Here is a 19,643-nt window from a genome sequence, read left to right on the forward strand (position 1 = left end):
AGAACATCTGGATTCTGCAGGTTGGGCTCTGCTTCTCCATTGTGTAGAGTGAACTAATCCCTACAGACAAATATCCGAACTACAGCTGGTCACTTAGGGCTGAAACAGACTGGCGCATGCACAAATACGCTCACCGCTATGGAGGGTATTAGCGCCAGAACAAGGTAAAATCCTTTGGTTTTTTAAACGTTTTTAAATTTTGCGCTATTGTGCACGGTAAAAAAAAAAGGAGGACAATAGGTCCGGCCTTGTCTTTTCTCGCAATAAGAGCTACGTGTGAGAAAGATAGAGCAAGTGCCATCTTTCCTTATACGTAGTATTAACACGCCAGAATCTGGCTAGTCAAAATGAAGCCATGGAAAGCAATGGTTTCATTTCAGAATGTTTTGTGGCCATGATTTTCATTTCCCAAAACATAAGGAAATCACAGCCATCTACTTCAGCCCTTATAAGACACCTTGAGGTAGAGGTACGACTACAATGAACCCATCCTAAATAAGAGCACATTCACACATTTGTCACAGTTTGGCCACAATTTCACAAACACATAGAAACTCCTGGCCAAAGTATGCTGTGCGAATGTACTATAAAAAGAAGAATCGGGTTCAATTTCTAAAACTGGGTGTAAGGGCTTCTTTACACAGGCGTACCTTGTTCATGCTCCCTGCTACACAGTGCGCTTCAGCATGAATAGAAGTAGAAATATTTTGTTTTTTTAACCTTTTGAACTCTGCACTATTCTATGCGAGTTTGAAAAAAAAAAAATCGTGAAGATAGGTCCTGCCCAATATTACTGACACATAGTATCAACGGGCGAGAATACTGCTAGTGAAAACAAAACTATGAACTCAATGGTTTCGTTTCGCCCCGTTATGTGGCCGTGATTATAATGGCTGCAAAACGGGACAAAATCATGGCCATCTGTCTAAGCCCTAAACAGAATCAGTGCCCAGGACAGCAGCAGCTGTAGAACAGACTGGACACGACCCATGGAGAGGCGCTGGTTTTGTGGAGAGCATATACCTGACTTTTGTAGTAGAAACCATCGGGGAGCTTGGCCCATTCATGGGAAAACTACATAGACTTCCAGTGGAAATAAAGACACGGACACAAAGATATAAGGGGGGAAAGAAGATTTTATTTCAAGTTATAGGCAATAGTAGATTTTAGAATGGGGAATTTAGAGGCTGAGTTGATCGAGAGGAAGGAAAAAAATCCCCTTGAGGTATGAGCCAATCTTTGTCAAAGGTATGTTCACACGTAGCAGAAATTTGGCGGATTTTCCTTGGCAGAAAATCCATGAAAAAATGTGCAGCATTTCCACATCAGCAAAATCTGCAGCATTGCGAATTTAGACTCAGTTTTATCTGCAGCTGATTTCAGTCTGCAACGCCGCCGCTCTTACCTCGGAATACTGAGCCCTCACCGTAATGCATATTCCTCACCCAGAAACCGCTACTGAGCGCTGCTGGTCAGGTGATGTGGGAGTGGGCGCACTCCCTGACCAATGGCGATGGTGGCGACGGGCTCAGTAGTGGTTGCTGTGTGAAGGATGTGACTGTAGTAAGAGCTCAGTATTCCAAGGTGAGAGGGGCGGCGTTAGAGATGGAAATCAGTGGGGGATCTGCAGCTCAAGTCGAGTCAGAATCCACACTAAGGGCTTAAGCAGAAAAGTGCATGCGCAAATACACTCGCCGCTACGGAGCATATTTGCGAATGAAAAGTCCACGGCCTTTTTTTTTTAACAGTTTAAATTCTGCTCTATTGCACGCATAAAAAAAAGCAGAGAGATAGGGCAGGATCGATCTTTTTTTCCCATATATAAAAAATATGTGCCAGAAAGATAGGGTAAGTCCTATATTTTCTTGCGCAAGAAACACGCTCATGAAAACAAAACCATTTAAATCAATGGCTTCGCTTCATCACATTCTGTGGCCGTGAATTTCACGCTCACAAAACCTTCCGCAAACACGGTCGTCTGTCGAAGCCCTAATGATGTGGATTTTGATGCAGAAATGTTCCATATTTTTCCACTTCAGAATATCCACAGCATTTCTGTTACGTGTGAACGTACCCTAGGGGAAAAAATCCTTCCTGACCCCAAATATGGCGATCAGAACAAGTCCCAGGATCAAAGCCGATATTTGACTTTTTAAAGTATATTGTTTTCTAGTTATAGATTTGAATATATAATCTGTTCTTACTATTTACTGTATGTTTGTGTGAACTATAAAGTGTAGGAACTAAACCTACTTATAGACTGTGTTGATCCAAAGGAAGGCGAAAACCCCCTTGAGGAAAGAGCCAATTATCCTGTTTTAAGGGGGAAAAAATTCCTTCCTGACCCCAAATATGGCGATCAGAACAAGTCCCAGGATCAAAACAGCCATCTGACCTATCTGACTCTCCAAAATATTATATTATTATTGTTTTCATGAATCTAAATAAATAAATCTGTTATTACTATTTACTGTATGTTTGTGTGAACTATAAAGTGTAGGAACTAAACCTACTTATAGACTGTGTTGATCCAGAGGAAGGCAAAAACCCCCTTTAGGAAAGAGCCAATTATCCTGTTTTAAGGGGGGAAAAAATTCCTTCCTGACCCCAAATATGGCAATCAGAATAAATCTCAGGATCAAACGCCAGCAGCTCACCTCCCTGGTACATGTCGTGTTAGCTAGAAATTCTACAAAGCTAAAGTTCTTTATTATTTTTTATATGTATGTATTACGTTATTTATGTGGCTACTTCCCTATAAATAAAAGCTAAACCTATTTAAGGCTGTGAGTTGATCCAGAGGAAGGCAAAAACCTCCTTGAGGTATGAGCCAATTGTCCACAAGTTGGAAAAATTCCTTCCTGACCCCAAATATGGCAATCAGAACAAGTCCCAGGATCAAAGCCGACATCTACGCCTATCTGAGTGTACTTGTGTCTATGTATCTGTTTGTGTCTATGTATGTGTTTGTGTCTATACTTGTGTCTAATCCTAATGTATGCAGTGTGGGCTACTTACCCGGCCTGTGCTGAGGTCTTACTAGCAACCAGGAGTTCAGGGATAATAGCCGCTCTGGCTATTTTTCCTGAACTCACCAGTTACCAATCAAGCACAGGCCGCTCCGGCTGTGTAGAGTGTCTTCAGGAGAGGATGATGTCCGATGCCAGCCGGAGGATGTCAAGATTCAGGGGTTGGTGGAAGTATGCATCATACAGTTGGTGGAGAGAGGATGTTTTGGGCAAGCCGAGGTCTTCTACAGCAGCAGAGTCTTGGGTTCAGGAGACAGTTGGCGTAGGCTCAGCCTACAAGACATGAGAGAAATGTTACTTTTACCTGCTGTGGATATAAACAAGTGAACTACTCTAACATGACGACTTATATCAGGATCTGATTTGAACCTGATATAAATAGGAGTGAATTTCTGTATTATGAGTTGATATTAGGGGTTTTGTAATTCTGGTAGCCATAATTGAGGCCACATAACTTGTCAACCAGAAGCTGGTGTAAATTATGCCAGAAATGTATGCCTGATTGTACCTGGCATACATTTCTCTGTACGAAAACAGAGGAGCTGAGAGGCACCTAATATATGAAGAACGATGTGCTTCTTCATATATTAGGAGCATCTAGCACCAGTGCTAATAACAAGACCGGCATTTCAAATGCCGGTCTTAATATTTTTCCCAAAGCCTTTTCTTATTTTAGAGGAAACGTTTTTTTAATATTAAACTTTCTAATGTATGTGAAGTTTTGTTACAATGTATGGCTATAATGGTAGATGTCTTATGCGTATAGGTATGTCTAGGTGTACAGATATGCATGTGTAGGTGTGTATAGAAGGTACTTACCAGATGGTTGTCGCTTCCTTCACAATCGGATTCTTCTCATCATCCTAAGAAGAAGCAGAGACATAGTTAAAGGGGTTGTCTCGCGAAAGCAAGTGGGTCTATACACTTCTGTATGGCCATATTAATGCACTTTGTAATATACATCGTGCATTAAATATGAGCCATACAGAAGTTATTCACTTACCTACTCCGTTGCTAGCGTCCCCGTTGCCATGGTTCCGTCTAACTTCGGTGTCTTCTTGCTTTTTTAGACGCGCTTGCGCAGATGCATCTTCTCCCTTCGGCTGGTCTTGGAAGCATCGGCGTTTTGGCTCCGCCCCCTTGTACGCATCATCGCGTAGCTCCGCCCCCGTCACGTGCCGATTCCACCCAATCAGGAGGCTGGAACCGGCACACGTCATGGGGCGAAGCTACGCGATGATGCGTACAAGGGGGCGGAGCCAAAACGCCGATGCTTCCAAGACCAGCCGAAGGGAGAAGATGCATCTGCGCAAGCGCGTCTAAAAAAGCAAGAAGACACCGAAGTTAGACGGAACCATGGCAACGGGGACGCTAGCAACGGAGCAGGTAAGTGAATAACTTCTGTATGGCTCATATTTAATGCACGATGTATATTACAAAGTGCATTAATATGGCCATACAGAAATGTATAACCCCACTTGCTGCCGCGAGACAACCCCTTTAATAATAATTAAGCTGAGGGGAGAGAAGACCCTGGAACTGACATGGGGACATGAAGATAGATTATTATATGACCTCCTGTGCTGTCTGACACCAGAGGAACAATGATGATGAACACAGAGGTCAGACTGAAGAATATCATCCCTAGAGAAGGAAGATCTTACCGGGTCCAGCTTGGTGAAGTGTACGAGAATCCGTCTATGGGGTGAAGGGGTGTCTTATTTTCCGGCCACTGCAGGTTTCGATTCTCCAGAACTTTCCTGTATGGTTTGAATGGCGGCCGTGCTTTCTTCCGTTCCAGTTCTTCCCAATCTATGGTGTTGAAGAAAGGGTGACCTCTGATGTTCTTATAGACACCCAGCCTCTTCTCAGGATTCTTTCGCAGCAGTCTCTCCAGAAGATGCTTCACATCAGCATCAAGCCAAGATGGAAATTTGGGCTGCTTTCTGGTGACGGATTTGATGAGCTTTCTTCTGATGGGGCCGTGGTAGAAAGGGGACTGTCCTGCCGCCATCCAGGATACAACAATCCCCAGGCTCCACCAGTCGACTGCTGTGTCGTACTCCTCTTCAAGAAGCACCTCTGGAGCCATATATTGAAATGTGCCCGTCATTCCGTTGATCTTATTAGACGAGGTGACGCCGTCTTGGGCCAGCCCCAAGTCAATCAGGCGGATATGTCCAGATCTGTCCAGCATGATGTTCTCTGGTTTTATATCTCTGCAATAAAGAAAAGATGCAAATCAGTTCAGTGATGCAGGAGACTTAGGGATGGACCGCAGCAAAACCAGTCCTAATTCCGGACTCTGGGAAAGCTGCGTCCATTATCTCCACCTGTGCAAGGAAGCAGAGAAATGTGGGAAAGTTGTGCTTACCGGTGGACGATGCTGCGTCGGTGCAGGAACTGGAGGACGCATACAATCTCCGCTGTGTAGAATCTGACGGAGAGAAGAGTGTAGTATCAATGACATGATATCAGTTCCATGACATCATGTCACCATCAAAGTGTCTGTCAGCACTAGAAGAGAGGAGGCGCTGTTTGTCGCAGCCTGTACGCCCTCCATTCTTCTATGTCTGACCTGTCATGTCACCCTCAGAGTTTCCCTCCCGTCTCCTGATTAGTCATTTACTCACCTCACATTGCTGATGTCCAAGCAGCCGCACATCTTGATCATTGCCCCCAGGCTTCCGCCGGACAGATACTCCGTGATGAAGTAGACTCGGCTGGCAGACTGCTGTGCGGCATACAGTTGGCATATGAAGGGGCAGTCTTGGGCCTTCAGGAGTATCCGTCTCTCTCTCATTAAGATGTGTTCTTCGCTTCTTTCCTTGTTGATAACCTTGATGGCCATGAAGGTGTTTCTTTCGGGGAATGATGCCAGGACCACCTGAGGAGAGCAAGTAGGAAATGATCACTGACAGTGGCCAGAGGGGAAATCATATCCATGTATTACATGGGGGATTTATCAGTAGGGGCTTCTGGCTATTCCTCGCCTCAAGGCTAGGTTCACACAGCAAATGTGCGTCAAAACCTGAATGTACGTTTTTTTGACTATCCAAACTCTGCGCTAGTGCATGCAGGTATAAAAAATGTGGGAAGATAGGTGCTGCACCATTTTTCTCACATTTAGTATTAATGTAAAAGGTTCCTCCATCGGGATCATTTTAATTTCCACACAACTGCAAGTTTTCTAAAACTTGAGCAGTTTGTGATGAACTATGGGCACCGCTGCCATCCCAGACATGAAGTGCCATCCCTGCCCCACAATGGAAACTAAACCATTGATATTGATGGTTTTGTTTCCTCCCGTTATGCATCTGTGATTTTCATGGCCACATAACAGGACTAAAACACGCCCATTTGTTTGATCTTTTTTATCTATATGTAGCAGATGGGTGAAAAATTCTGAAAACTTTTCCTCTCCGTAATACCGTTTTAAGATATCATCTGATACTGTAGTTGCTGCTCATCATTACAGGTGACTGATTTACTGTAAAAAAAGGGCCAGGTAGCCGCAGCATCAGCTGGTGTCTTAAACTGTTGGCTGGTGCCTCCCCTTCTCAGTCCTTACTGCGCCCAGGACACATGCCCACCTGCCCCCTCTAGCTACAGTATGCCATTGTTTATTGTGTGGGGGCAACAAGGAGGGCTAATTACTGTGCGGAAACCATAAAGGGGGCTAGTTACTGTGTAAGAGCTCCATTACTGTGTAAAAGACAATATGAAGTCTATGGGAGGTTCAAAATGTGCAAGGGGAAGGGTATGACACTGCACAAAATGCATAGCTACCTACAATAACTTTCCCCATACAAATGTAATAATAAAATAGACTGTTCACCTAATGGTACCGTATGCTGTTCAAATAATACCGCCACAATGTTCCCATGTAATACTGCTATACTATGTTAACTAATACCATCATACCATGCAGAAAAGACAGCGCTATCCATTGCTCAAATAACGCCACAATGCATCCTTCAAATAATACTATTATACCACGCAAAGACTATCATCATACTGGATATTGTTGAAATAATATCACAAGCAAACAGCATTGGCATTCTATAACCCAATAAGGCTGATTTCACATCATATTTGGGAGATCCACTTTCAAATACTTTTTTTTTTTTTTTTTTTTTTTTAAAGTCCAGCGAGAACGGTCAAGGAAGATGGGAAATGTAGATCTCACAAAAATGATATTAAATTGGCCAAAAACCACCATAAAGAGCCAAAATAATGGACATATGAATATATACTACTATGTACACTGTCTGATTTATACTGTCATACCAGCCTAAAGACAGCATATAGCATTGGCACAATATGTTAATTATACGCTTTAACGAAAGATATGTATATATTTTTGTGTGTTTAAACAGGGAGTTGTCCATCTATGAGCGACTACCTGTTTACTCTGAATGGCTAGAAGAGATCCCCAGCGCGCTCCACCTACATTTAGTAATCGTTGAGACGGCTGTTGGGTGCTTAAGTGCTCGATAGTCGTCCTGTAAAACTACATTAATGTTATGTTCACATGTAGTGGAATTGGAGCGGATTTGGATGCGTTTTTTTGGTGTAGATCAACACCAAAGTTCACAATGTGTGAATGTATCCTGAGCCTCTCTATGTGGATTAAATGGCTGGTAACTGAAAATAAAACTCACCTTGCTGAAGCTTCCTCTACCCAATATCTGAAGGGCGGTGAAGCAGCTGATGTCAAATCTGTGGTGTGATGGCGCAGGGTCCTGGCTGGTGCCCAGTCTTGGCTCCTCATCCTCAGGCCTATCCTCTCCGCTCTTCCTCTTCTTTATCTCTGTGAGTCCGCTCACGCTCTCTTCTTCTCGTTTACGTTTTTCGCCATATCCTCTGTGTCCAGTGGACGCCATTTTTCACAATCTGCAGTTTTCTATCCAATTGCTGCCGTTGACAGTTGGAAGGAAATGGCAGTTGGCCGAGTGGAGGTCAAAGGTCATTGAAGCCGATGTTGACATCAGCTTGCCAGTACCCTGCTCTGCCATATACACAGTGATGTGGGCACCATGAGTGATGGTCTAGTGCCCAGAGAAAATGAGAAATTCATGGCTGGTTCTGCTAGTGTCACATATTAGTAGATGGGGCAGGGATGGCACTTCATGTCTGGGTTGGCAGCAGTGCCCATAGTTCATCACAAACTGCTCAAGTTTTAGGAAACTTGCAGTTGTGTGACAATTAAAATGGTCCCCATGGAGGAACAAACCACAAATTGTACTAATATTAGGAATAATAAAGCCTTGTGAGGGTCATTATCTGCTCCATTCTATAAGTGTTCATTATCCAGATATATGATGTGTATTACCATAGGTTACAATGGGCAGTGCCCTCGCCAGCACAGATCTGGGTGTACAGGGGGAGATGCTTCTATGGAGGTTAGGGTTTAAACAGATGAGCGTGTTTTAGTCCCATTATACAGCTATGAAAATCATGGCTGCATAACGGAATGAAATGAAACCATTAATTTCACTGGTTTCATTTTCACTATCAGGATTCTTGCGCGTTAATACTACTTGCGAGAAAGATAAGGCCGGACCTATCTTCCCACTATCTTTTTTCAAACTTATGTGTGTATGAATAGTCCAAAGGGGAAAAAAACAAACCCGTGGTTCATGCACTAATACGCTCGCCTCTACGGGCAGGCATGGAGGCATACAGGTTCATTATGGTATCCTACGGCATATCAGTCCACATTTGCTATAACTGAGCCTCTGGATCGTGCAAACTCATAGGCTGTTGAAGTTGGTGTTCCAGATGGTCCCAAACATGTTCTCTATGCTATAAATCTGGCAATCAGGAAGACCACAGAAGTGTGACAATGTTATGGAGGCATTCCTGTGACACCCTTGCTGTGTGCGGCTGAGCACTGTAGGTGCTGACCGGTGGTCCGCGCTCACTAGAGGCTGCCAAGGGGTCTGTTCTGGAGTGTCTATTTTGAGGGGGAGCGATGTAGCTACTAACGTCAGCTGTGGATATTTTCCAGATTGGAAAAGCTGCCCAATTTGCAGTGGAATTTTTTGCAACGGACACTCCACAGCGTTTCCACCCCATGTGAACGTACCTTTAGTGATTTACTACAGACTGAGGATGTGCAAGCAGAAGGTTACAGTCATGTCCAATAAGCTTGTGGAATACTCGTCACACATTTTTATATCATGTGCAAATAAAATTACTGCAAATTAAAAACCGTGTGAGACGATGAATCAGAAGAGGCAGTTTGAGTACTTGTAGGGCTGATGCTGGAAGAAGTAGTGGTAGAGATTACACTTGTTGGCTTAAGGCCCAATGTCTATGGGTTGACTTGATTTGCGGAAGATCTGCAATTCAAGCTGCCCATAGAAAAGCATTGGCGTCCACACCTGAATTAGAGCATGCGGATTTGTTTGGCGGATCTTTTGATGCGGAAAACAAATTGCAGCATGTTCCATTTCACTGCGTTTACCGCATGGACGGCTTTCATTGAAGTCAATGGAAGCATTCCGATTCGCGACCCATCTGCGGGAAAAAAATTTGTACTGCGCGTTTTTAACAGTGAGCTGTGTGGACCATCTGCAGTACAGATGTTCCAGAAGAATACAGGTCAGCGCGGTTGCTGCCTGCAGATATAGGTACGCAGGGTCACCGGCCGTGGGCAGGTTTGGATTACGCTGCAGGCTCCTACATACGGAATCCGACCCGCCCATGGACATGAGGCCTTAAGGCCTCGTTCAAACGGGCTACGAAAATCGTACGATTTTGTAGCAATTCGACATCACTTCAAAAGTCATGTATGTGAAGCCCATGGTTTCCAATGGGTTCTTTCACATGAGATGTTTTGTAGTCTGAAAGAACTCATTGGAAACCATGAGCTTCTCATACATGCGTTTTGTAGTGATGTTGCATTGCTACAAAATCGTGCAATTTTTTAACCCATGTAAAACAGGCCTTATGGTGCCAGATAAGTCAAGATTTGAAAAGAAGTAGCAGAAGGGGTGTTCAGGTAAGAAAGACAAGAAGATGGAGGAATTGAGGGGAAAGACTACATAGAGGAATTAAAGGAAGCTCCAGAAGATTAAAGACTAAATTCGATTCCATATGTGGACCATTAGATCTAAGGGATCAGCTCTGAGGTTGTTTAATGAAAAGATGTCTATTACGAAACACAGGACTGGGATTCATGCCCACTGATGATGTTCTGGCAGATAACTCAATCTCAATACAATCCCAATAATCCATCTCATTTACATAACGGTTCGTTGAAAGCGCTTCCGCCTCCACATTCTGCTGCCCAGGTTGTTGTCATCCTGACTCTGGACGTGAATTGGCATGAGATGTACTGGTTGCTGGCGCTGTGTTCTTGATCTTCTTTGCAGGATGGCTGAAGAGGGTGATGGGCCGGGCTGCTCAAAATCCATACTCTGTGACTTACCATCCCTTCTTTCTTCTGATAAAACTCCCCCAACCTTCTTGTGATTGTTGTTGGCTGGCCTGTGGTATGTTGGGACCTGTTCTATAATTTAAATGATGTATAGGTTTTTTTTTAAAATTTAATATTTTATCATTTTTGGATAGTCACACCTATAATCCCCCCTCTACTCTTCCCCTCCATACTGTCACCCACCATCTCCCGCTTTACTCCTTCTATCACCTCTGTCACCCACCATCCCCCCCACTACTACCCATCATCCACGATCTCTCCCTCTGTTCCCCCCCTACTCAGTCACCCACTATGCCCTCTACTCCTCCTCTCTCTTCCTTTTCTACTCCATCATCCACCATTTCCTCTCTACTTCTCTCCCTCGGTACCCCCATCTTATCCCTATCACCTACCAATTTCCCCTATACTCCCTGTCACCCACCATCCCCTCTCTACTCCTCCATTCCTTATTCTTCACGCTTATACCTTTTCTCCCTCTGACCCCCCTCTACTACTTCTCTCCTTCCTATCCCCTAAATTCCCTATCACCCACCATTCCCCTGTATATGTAGAGGCAATTTCATTCTGAGTCAGGACCTCACTGGGAAAACCCGGCCTCATTAGACTCTCAATGTCACACTGTTTCGTGTCGAGCTCGGCAGAACGGAAAAATGACGAATGCACTGTGCAATCCTCCTGCAGTGTCTTATAGCACATAAAACAAGGATTATACACCTCGACTTCCCCAGCACATATGTATTAAAATGCCCCAACTATTGCTGAGCTGGCCTGACAGATAGGACCTCAAGATTCCCGATGCTTCTATGAAGGTGCATTTTATAAAATATGCTGCAGATTTCTGCAGCGGAAATTTACATGCTGCGGTTTTACAAATTCGGTTGCGGATTGTTTCCGCAACATGTGAATGGTATTCCATAAAATACCATTCACTTTAGGACTTCTGTGCCCGTCCGGGTTCTTCTTTGTCTGTACTACAGGAGCGTCTGCCGTCATGCTGGCACGCATGGGCAGTAGAGAAAAGGCTGTGCAGTCGCTAGGCGATTAGGCAGATCCCGCGACTCTACTGCAGTGCTCACTGTAAAAGGGCCGCGGGACTGAAAATCGCATGCTGCATTTTTCCTGCCACAAGCGGAAATTTCCGGTCATGCGCAGAAAGCAGCGGCTCTTCATAGAAGACAATTAGCGTTATTAGCTGGGGAATCTGGGGACAGACACTGGCCCCAGATTCTACAAATCAAATCCGACCGTGTGCAGGAGCCCTTAATGTTAAAGTACGCTGCAGATTTTCTGCAGCCAATTCTGCTGTGGACATGCCGCACGTTTTGCCCCATGTAAACACACCCAGAGGTTTTCCTGGATTGAATAATAGTATATAATGGGCAGGGAATAGTGGAAAGTAAAAAAGCCATACGCCTCTCACTTAAATGCTTCTTTCCTCGTCCAGCGTAGCCCCCCCCTGCCGCTTTAATTCCGGAAAAAGCTGCAGCTGAAGCCTGTGATTGGCTGAGAAACATACAATTAAATGGTACAAGTGCTGTAGCTTCTTCCAGAATGAAAGCAACAGGTATCAGGGTGATTACGCTGGACAAGGGAGGGCATTTAAGAGGTGAGCATGACTTATTTTACACCTTTCCCTGAATGCCGCGAGCTAACTAAGGAGGCGGCACATGACTGGGAACAGGCACGGTAGGGGTTAAGCAGAGCGAGCATAAGGGGTGGAGTCAGGAGTCAAGCAGTGATGAGAGAAGGACAGAGCAGAGACAGCAGCATAAGAAGTTTTCAAGGAGAAAAAGAGGATTTTTGAAGCAGCGAGAGTGCAACAGAGAGAAGGAGCAGCGAGAAGAAGGGAGGCGCGGAAAAGAGTACCTGCAAGTGGGAAGAAAGGAGCACCATCAAGTCCGTGGGATCCAGAAGCCCCAAGATTCGAGGATGGCTGACCGGCGTGCGCAGATCCAGGAGGCGATTCATCGGGACGGCGCTGAGTGGCTGGAGGAAATAATGGCAAGTTGCCGATCGGGCTCGGAGTCGGGGAGGCCAGTCGGGCCGGCTGCAGGGCTTCCGGCGGCAAGCGGAGGAGCGGAGCAAACGGGGGATGCCGGGCGAGGCCGCCCGAAGAGAAGAAAAAACCCCCCCAGCGAGGCTTAGCCCAAGTCCCGCAGCTAAGAGGGTCGGCCGCAGGAGCGGTCGCGGCGGCGGGACGCGCCACAAGGTGTGTGGCGGGAGATTCAAACCGCGCGGCAGTTGGAGCGCCCGCGGAGGAGCAGCGGGAACAGCCGATTGGCAGTCCGCAAGGCAGAAGAGGCACAGCGGCAGCATTAAGCGTAGGCTCCGCGTCCAGGAGCCAGCGCGCAGTCGGGCGCACGGCTGCAGCAGGACATAGCACGGAGCAATTGAGGAGGCACGAGACACGTGTGGAGGCATGGTGGGAAAGCAGGCCCTCTCAAGATGGCGGCACAGCAATGCGGCAGCGTCAGGTATCGGGGAGAAGGGGGGGAGGAGAAGCCCCAGGGGAGCAGGTGGCCAGGCCCTTAAACCCATTGCCCGGGAGGGGAAACACAGGGGGGGGGAGGGATAGGGATTATAGCCCGGCCACCAGCTCTGCTAGTAGTGTAGGCACTAGGGCAGGGAGCGCACAGGGATGCAGGGAAAGTGGGGAGATATCAGGAGATAGTGGGACGTCCGGGGTGGCACTCATTACGGAGGGCCCCCCAATAGGGGCCTATGTCGGTCACTCCGCACATAGGCGGCGCCATAGCCAGCACGTACCATATATCACACCCGCTGGCACCGGGTACGCAGGCAGCACCCAGGGTCGCGAGCATAGCAGCCGTGTGGCTCGCAGACATCATTTTTTACAGCAGCAAGCAATCGCAGGCACTAGCACGCATAGGCGCCGCTATGTCAATCCATGTTTCGTGGTGGCCCCATCTTCCGGGGGGGGGGGGGTGATTCATCGCAGGGGTACGCCAGTCGCGCTAGCGGCAATAGACAAGGTGTGGGTGCAGAACGTAGACAGCAAGAGAGAGCCAGGAGGGAGATACCAGAAAAGGCGCGAAAGCGAGCTTGCTAGATTAGGGGCAGAGGCAAGCGAAAACAGGAGGAGACCAAGCGGAGAGGCTCTGGGCGAAGGGGCAAGGGATCCAGGTCAGCGCTATCACCAGGAAACCTACCGCCAAGCAGCACCTCCGTCACCTTATACAGCAAGTATGCACAATATACGCCACGCGAGGCGGGATACACCACAAGAACGGCCGGAGCAGGGCCACCTTTGTACAGCAAATGGTTCTGCAACGAGAGAAGCTCCGCATGTGAGTACGCGGCAGCCATCGTATAGCAGAGGCAGGAGCCCCGGAGAAAGGATGGCAGGGACCTTGCCCTTGGCGGTGCCGGAGGACAGTCATGCCGGTGAGTTACATTGTTTAAATGCATGGAAGAATGTTATGGATCCCGCTAAGGCAGCGGAGAAAAATGATTTGGTTTTGGTGTTGAAATAGGTGTTGAATGAAATGGATAAAAGTGATGTGTTATCGGTGTCCTGTGGATCCCCAGGGGGCTCGGGCCCGCCTGCGGGGCGGGAGGGTGGTGGCTTAGCAGCCAGTGGTGATGTTGACTCGTATATACAAAAAAAAAAAAGTGTCTTATGGTCATCCGGGGAGACGAGACTCACCCGTGGTTGGTAATGTGGCTCACGCTCCCGGGACTCGTCAGCGGTGGCGAGCGGGAAAAGCGAAGAGTCGGTAAAAGATGGTTTACGCTTTCTGATTCAATTTTGGTGGCGGGGAGCCGAGGCTCGCCCGTGGTTGGTAATTTAACTCACGCGCCCGGGACTCGTCAGCGGTGGCAAGCGGGAAAAGCGAAGAGTCGGTAAAAGATGGTTTACGATTTCTGATCCAATTTTTTAGTGGCGGGGAGCCGAGGCTCGCCCGTGGTTGGTAATTTTCCCGTGGTTAGTAATTTAACTCACGCGCCCGGGACTCGTCAGCGGTGGCGAGCGGGAGAAGCGAAGAGTCGGTCAAGGATGGTTTACGGTTTTCAGATTCCTCGGGACTCACCTGTGGGTCGTGTGGTGGCGCTATGACGAGGACTTTCGTCGGCGCGTTTCGGCGTATGGTTGCAACTCATCTTAGCGCAACGCCCTCTAAACCTACTTTTCAAGGGTGAGGAAGCAAGAATCCTTAGACAGGGTTTTACCTACGGTTTTTTAATCCCGTTTTCCTTTCAGGCGGCTTCCATTATGTGCGCAAATTTAAAATCGGCTTTAAAAAAAAAAAAATATAGAGCTAGTGAAAGAAAAGGACAATAAAGAGACGAACCACCATTTGTGAATTTGCGGGTCTCCCCATTGGGGTTAGTCCCTAAGAAGGAGACAGGCAAGTTTCGACTGATACATCATCTATCCTTCCCAAAAGGGGAGTCGGTAGATGATGGCATTACAAAAGAACAAGCATCGGTGGTTTATGCGTCCTTTGACCAAGCGGTCGCTCTGGTTAGAGCAGCAGGTAAGCGGGCACATTTAGCTAAAGCCGACATTGAGTCGGTTTTTTTAGGCGGCTGCCGATTCATCCTGAGGGTTCCACTTGTTGGGATGCAAGGTAGATAACCAGTTCTTCTACGACATGTGCCTGCCGATGGGCTGTTCGATTTCATGCTATTACTTCGAGCTTTTCAGTTCCTTCCGGGAATGGAGGCTCAGGTTTGAAACGGGCATCACATCGGTGACCCATTACCTGGATGATTTCCTGTTTATCGGTACGGTATCATCGGGCACCTGGGGTTTTTTGTTGCATACTTTCCGGTCGCTGATGCATGAGGCGGGGGTCCCATTGTCAGAGAAAAAAACGATGGGCCCGGTGACTAGGCTGATTTTCCTAGGGATCGAGATAGACACCGAGGAAATGGTTTTTAGACTACCGATAGAAAAAATGGCCCGCCTTCGGCAGACGGTAAACGATGTCGTACAATGTAAAAAAGTTACGTTGCGTCACATGCAGGCTCATGGGTCCCGTTTTTCTAGAAGATTGTCTCTATAAAGGAGCCACATTACTTCATTAGAGTCACACCAGGGATACGAGGGGATTTACACATATGGAAAATCTTCTTGGAAGCCTTTAATGGGCAGGCGGTGTGCCTCAAAGAGGAGTGGTCGGATACAGGTCTTAGCCTGTCCGCGGACGCAGCGGGATCAACAAGTTTTTGGTGTAATTTTCCGGAATCACTGGTGCAGGGAACCTTGGCCGGTATCCTGGTTGGAGAAACGATGGAATCAAAACATTACTCTGTTGGAGGTTTTTCCCGTTGGTGGTGGCAAGGAGTTACAAGACCACAAGGTGTGTTTTTTTTGGTTCGATAATGCTTCAGTGGTGCAAATTATTAACCGGCAGTCATCATCTTCCCACCGGTGTTGGCGCTTGTGAGACATGTGGTTCTGAGATGTTTACAGCTTAATATATATTTACTGGCAAAACATGTACCGGGTTATAAAAACGTGGCAGCTGACGCGCTCTCTCGCTCGCAGATGGAGCGGTTCAGAGAGCGGCACCCACAGGCGGATGCATTGGGGGTACGCTGCCCGCATTTCTTGTGGTAACTGGTAGAGCAGAGCTGCTGAAGCTTGTCGAGTCATCCGTAGCGGTGGGGAACCTGGAAAATTATAACGCGGTGTGGCAAAAATGGTTGTTTTTTTTGTGGACGGTTCTGTGGCTGGGGGCGAGAAGGCCCGTTCAGCGACCCTGGATATGTTGGCGTCGGTAGATTCGGCAAAAAGCACCTCGCGGGCGTGGCATTTTTATTAAAGTTGCACGGTTTTAAGGACGTTACAACAGAGTTTGTTTTTCGCCAGATAGTGCGCGGGTGGAAGAAAGAAAAGGTCGGTTCAGATTCCCCGTCGCCCGATTACGTATCAGTTGTTGTGTAAATTATTGGACTCTTTACAAGTCACGTGTTACAACGACCACGAGGCATTGCTGTTCAGGACGGCATTCTTACTGGCGTTTTTTGCGGCGCTCAGGATCGGCGAGTTAGTGCCGAAGAGCAAGTTGTTATGCCGGGAGGATTAATGGTTGACGACGTGGTAGCGGTGGATGACGGTTTACGCGTCAGGATTAAAAAATCAAAAACCGACGTGTACGGCAGGGGTGAGTGGGTGCCGATCACTCGATTAGGCTCAGGATGGTGCTCAGTAGATACGGCAGCCAGTTACATGGCATCAAGGCCGGCAGGGGAGCAATTTCTGGTCCATGCGTCCGGCCTCCCCCTCACTCGTTTTCAAGTTTCGGCGGGGTTAAAATCGTCTTTGAGGACTATGGGCCTCGACCCGAAGGAATTCGGGACCCATTCTTTTAGAATTGGAGCGGCAACGTCGGCAGATGCGGGAGGGATGAACAAAGATGGTGTGAAACGGCTTGGGAGATGGAAGTCACAAAAATATAAGTCATATGTGCGACCCGATCTAACTGTGGGAGATTTAAGTTAGCACCCGGTATCCCGGTTTCTGTTTTAGCGGTAGGCTCGTGTGTTTTCAAGTTTTTGCCCTCGTTTGGTTTTCATTTGTTCGCAGCAGCTGAGCCGTGGAAAGTGCATATAATCGGTCACTCCTACATTTACTGGGCGGAAAGGAGGGCAGCCGTTCAGCCTTTAGGATCGGAGCTAGGCCTGACCGGAACATCCGTAACCTGGCACGGAGTCCGGGGGCTGATATGGCCCGACATGTGGAAGTTGGTGGTGGACATTGCCAGAAGTACCCCCCGGAGAGTGGTTTTGGTTGTTCACGCCGGGGGAAACGATCTCGGGAAAGTAAAGACTCGCAACCTGTTGGTCATTATGAAACAGGATTTGTTGCGTTTTCGGGAATGTTTTAATGGAGGCATCATCGTTTGGTCAGACATAGTGGCACGGAGACACTGGAATGGAGCAAGAAACCTGGAAGCGGTGGATAGAGCCAGGAGGCTGGTGAACAGGAAAATAGCTCAGTTTGTTCAGTCTATTGGAGGGGTGGCGGTTCGCCATTGGGAGTTGGAAGAGAAGGAGACGGGGGCATTGAGGAGGGACGGTGTTCACCTCAACGAGGTGGGGTTGGATACGTTCCTATCCGGCTTGCAGGATGGGGTCGAGAAAGCTCTAGCTCGGGTTGGTGGGGTGGGGACGGAATGAGCCGCAGTAACGCGGCACATCCCGTGTGGCCCGGAATTTGTCCATGCTGTTAAGGAATAGAGGAAGGTTTGCAAGCCGAAGGAATGGGGCTTACAAACGTCCTCAGTGGACGGTTTACGAACTGCAAGAATTAACACGGACAGCATGGATAGTGATCGATTGTTAAATTAAGTTATCGTTGAGACCGTTTAATAAATAAAGCTGTGGCCTACCCCACAATTTCAGCAAGAAGTTGTAAGACATTGGTTATTTATTAGGTAAGTGAGCGGGTAAGTGATTGAGTGTTCCCAGTCCTGAATGCCGCGAGCTAACTAAGGAGGCGGCACATGACTGGGAACAGGCACGGTAGGGGTTAAGCAGAGCGAGCATAAGGGGTGGAGTTTAGACAGGAAAGAAGGGGGGGGGGGAGCGGAAGGAGCTTCAGTCAGGAGTCAAGCGGTGAAGAGAGAAGGACAGAGCAGAGACACCCGCCCACCCGCCCGTAAGGTCAGGGAGGGAGAGGAGGTGGGCTAGTTAGAGAGGACAGTCATCGGAAGTTGTCACAGCTGGTTTTGGCCCGGAATTTGTCCATGCTGTTAAGGAATAGAGGAAGGTTTGCAAGCCGAAGGAACGGGGCTTACAAACGTCCTCAGTGGACGGTTTACGAACTGTAAGAATTAACACGGACAGCATGGATAGTGATCGATCGTTAAATTAAGTTATCGTTGAGACCGTTTAATAAATAAAGCTGTGGCCTACCCCACAATTTCAGCAAGAAGTTGTAAAACATTGGTTATTTATTAGGTAAGTGAGCGGGTAAGTGATTGAGTGTTCCCAGTCTTGCCCTTTAGATGTTTTCTTTCAGTCCTGGAAAACCCCTTTCCAGGTTAAAGGGGTTGTCCGGCCAGAAACATTACATCTCATTACTTCTGTTTGCCCATTTCCATGCACTTTTTAATATACATTGTGCATGGAAAATGATGCAAACAGAAGTTATTGACTTACCTTTAGGGGTGCCCCCCGTGTTGCTCCTCCGTCGTCCATGGTTACGACAAGTCTTCTGTTCTTCTTGTCGGGCCGGCTCCATGTCTTGACGGGACGTCGGGGACGCGCTTCTTGCTTCCTGGTTGTTCTCTCTACTGCGCATGTGCAGTAGAGCTTCAGCGGCTGGGAAGCTCTAGTCTGCCTGCAGGGGACGTGCTGCTGCTTGATCTTCTTGGTAAGGTAAGAACCTGAAGGGGGGGTTTGGGGGGATGAGGGGTGCTGGTGGGGGCCGGGCTGTCAGATGCAGTGGGGAAAGGGGGAGGGGGGGTGCTAGTAGTGCCGGCGGCCGGGCTGTCAGATGCCGAGTGGGGGGGGGGGGGTGCTGGTGGCACTGTGGGGAGGTCATTGTGGGGGGGTGCATTGTGTGTGGGCACTGTGAAGCGGGGGCTGTGGGGGGGGGGAACTGGAGGGGGACACTGTGGAGGGGGCACTGTAAGGGGGGTGGGCATGTGTGTGTGTGTGTGTGTGTGTGTGTGTGTGTGTGTGTGTGTGTGTGTGTGTGTGTAGGGCACGTTTGGTGCTACTTTCACTTTCAATAGCAGACCATCGTCTGCTATTGAAAGTGCCGCTAGAGATCAGGATCTGCTCCTTTTGCTGTGACAGGTGTAGCAGGAGATTTCTTCATCTCCCTAGCATGTCCCCTCATCACTGGACACTGGGACACTGTTGTCACAGTGTCCAGTGATGAGGGGACATGCCGGGGAGATGAAGGAAACTCTTGCTACTGCTGTCAGAGCAGTAGGAGCAGATCGCACTGCTCTCCCTGCCCTATCATTACTTTGAATGGGGCCGGCCGGCTCCATTCAAAGCAGTGAAGCATGCATGACACTGGTCCTCCAGTCATCTGACCGCTGTCATCGGGAGCGCGCACTGAGGAGAGAAAGGCAGCAGTGCATCATGGGAACTACCCAGCGGCGCCATCTTTGAAAAATCCTTCAGGCAAGCTTTATATAGGGAAGGAAAGGAATAAAAAGGTGAGCAAAATATAGTTTTTT

The 19,643-nt window shown here is 47.8% G+C and overlaps 3 protein-coding genes across 3 annotated transcripts in view; all 3 read right to left on the bottom strand.

The window, feature by feature from the left end:
- LOC136576298 (protein kinase C theta type-like) overlaps positions 1–19,643 on the bottom strand; it is a 179,592-nt gene that overhangs the window by 78,024 nt on the left and 81,925 nt on the right. The window lies entirely within an intron of this gene.
- LOC136612183 (protein kinase C delta type-like) lies at positions 2,613–5,078 on the bottom strand. The gene is made up of 3 exons (XM_066592367.1): positions 4,694–5,078; positions 3,849–3,892; positions 2,613–3,302 (listed from the first exon to the last, which is right to left on the bottom strand). Exons 1-2 carry the CDS (start codon positions 5,041–5,043, stop codon positions 3,868–3,870), a joined length of 375 nt encoding a protein of 124 aa, XP_066448464.1. The 5' UTR covers positions 5,044–5,078; the 3' UTR covers positions 2,613–3,302; positions 3,849–3,867.
- On the bottom strand, positions 5,353–18,721 carry LOC136616756 (protein kinase C-like 1). The gene is made up of 4 exons (XM_066594218.1): positions 18,610–18,721; positions 5,663–5,916; positions 5,404–5,466; positions 5,353–5,362 (listed from the first exon to the last, which is right to left on the bottom strand). Exons 1-4 carry the CDS (start codon positions 18,646–18,648, stop codon positions 5,353–5,355), a joined length of 366 nt encoding a protein of 121 aa, XP_066450315.1. The 5' UTR covers positions 18,649–18,721.

This window comes from Eleutherodactylus coqui, chromosome 1, assembly GCF_035609145.1.
Source record: "Eleutherodactylus coqui strain aEleCoq1 chromosome 1, aEleCoq1.hap1, whole genome shotgun sequence".
Taxonomy (NCBI): domain Eukaryota; kingdom Metazoa; phylum Chordata; class Amphibia; order Anura; family Eleutherodactylidae; genus Eleutherodactylus; species Eleutherodactylus coqui.

What these genes read in the sequence shown, in the direction of transcription:
- LOC136612183 (XM_066592367.1), bottom strand. Translation starts at nt 5,043, where the DNA reads ATGGCGGCAGGACAGTCCCCTTTCTACCACGGCCCCATCAGAAGAAAG. An exon ending in ACTTCACCAAGCTGGACCCG is followed by an intron (nt 3,893 to 4,693) that starts GTAAGATCTTCC and finishes GCTTCTTCTTAG; the next exon opens with GATGATGAGAAGAATCCGAT.
- LOC136616756 (XM_066594218.1), bottom strand. Translation starts at nt 18,648, where the DNA reads ATGGACGACGGAGGAGCAACACGGGGGGCACCCCTAAAG. An exon ending in CACGGGGGGCACCCCTAAAG is followed by an intron (nt 5,917 to 18,609) that starts GTAAGTCAATAA and finishes TGCTCTCCTCAG; the next exon opens with GTGGTCCTGGCATCATTCCC. An exon ending in TTGGACATCAGCAATGTGAG is followed by an intron (nt 5,467 to 5,662) that starts GTGAGTAAATGA and finishes TCTCTCCGTCAG; the next exon opens with ATTCTACACAGCGGAGATTG.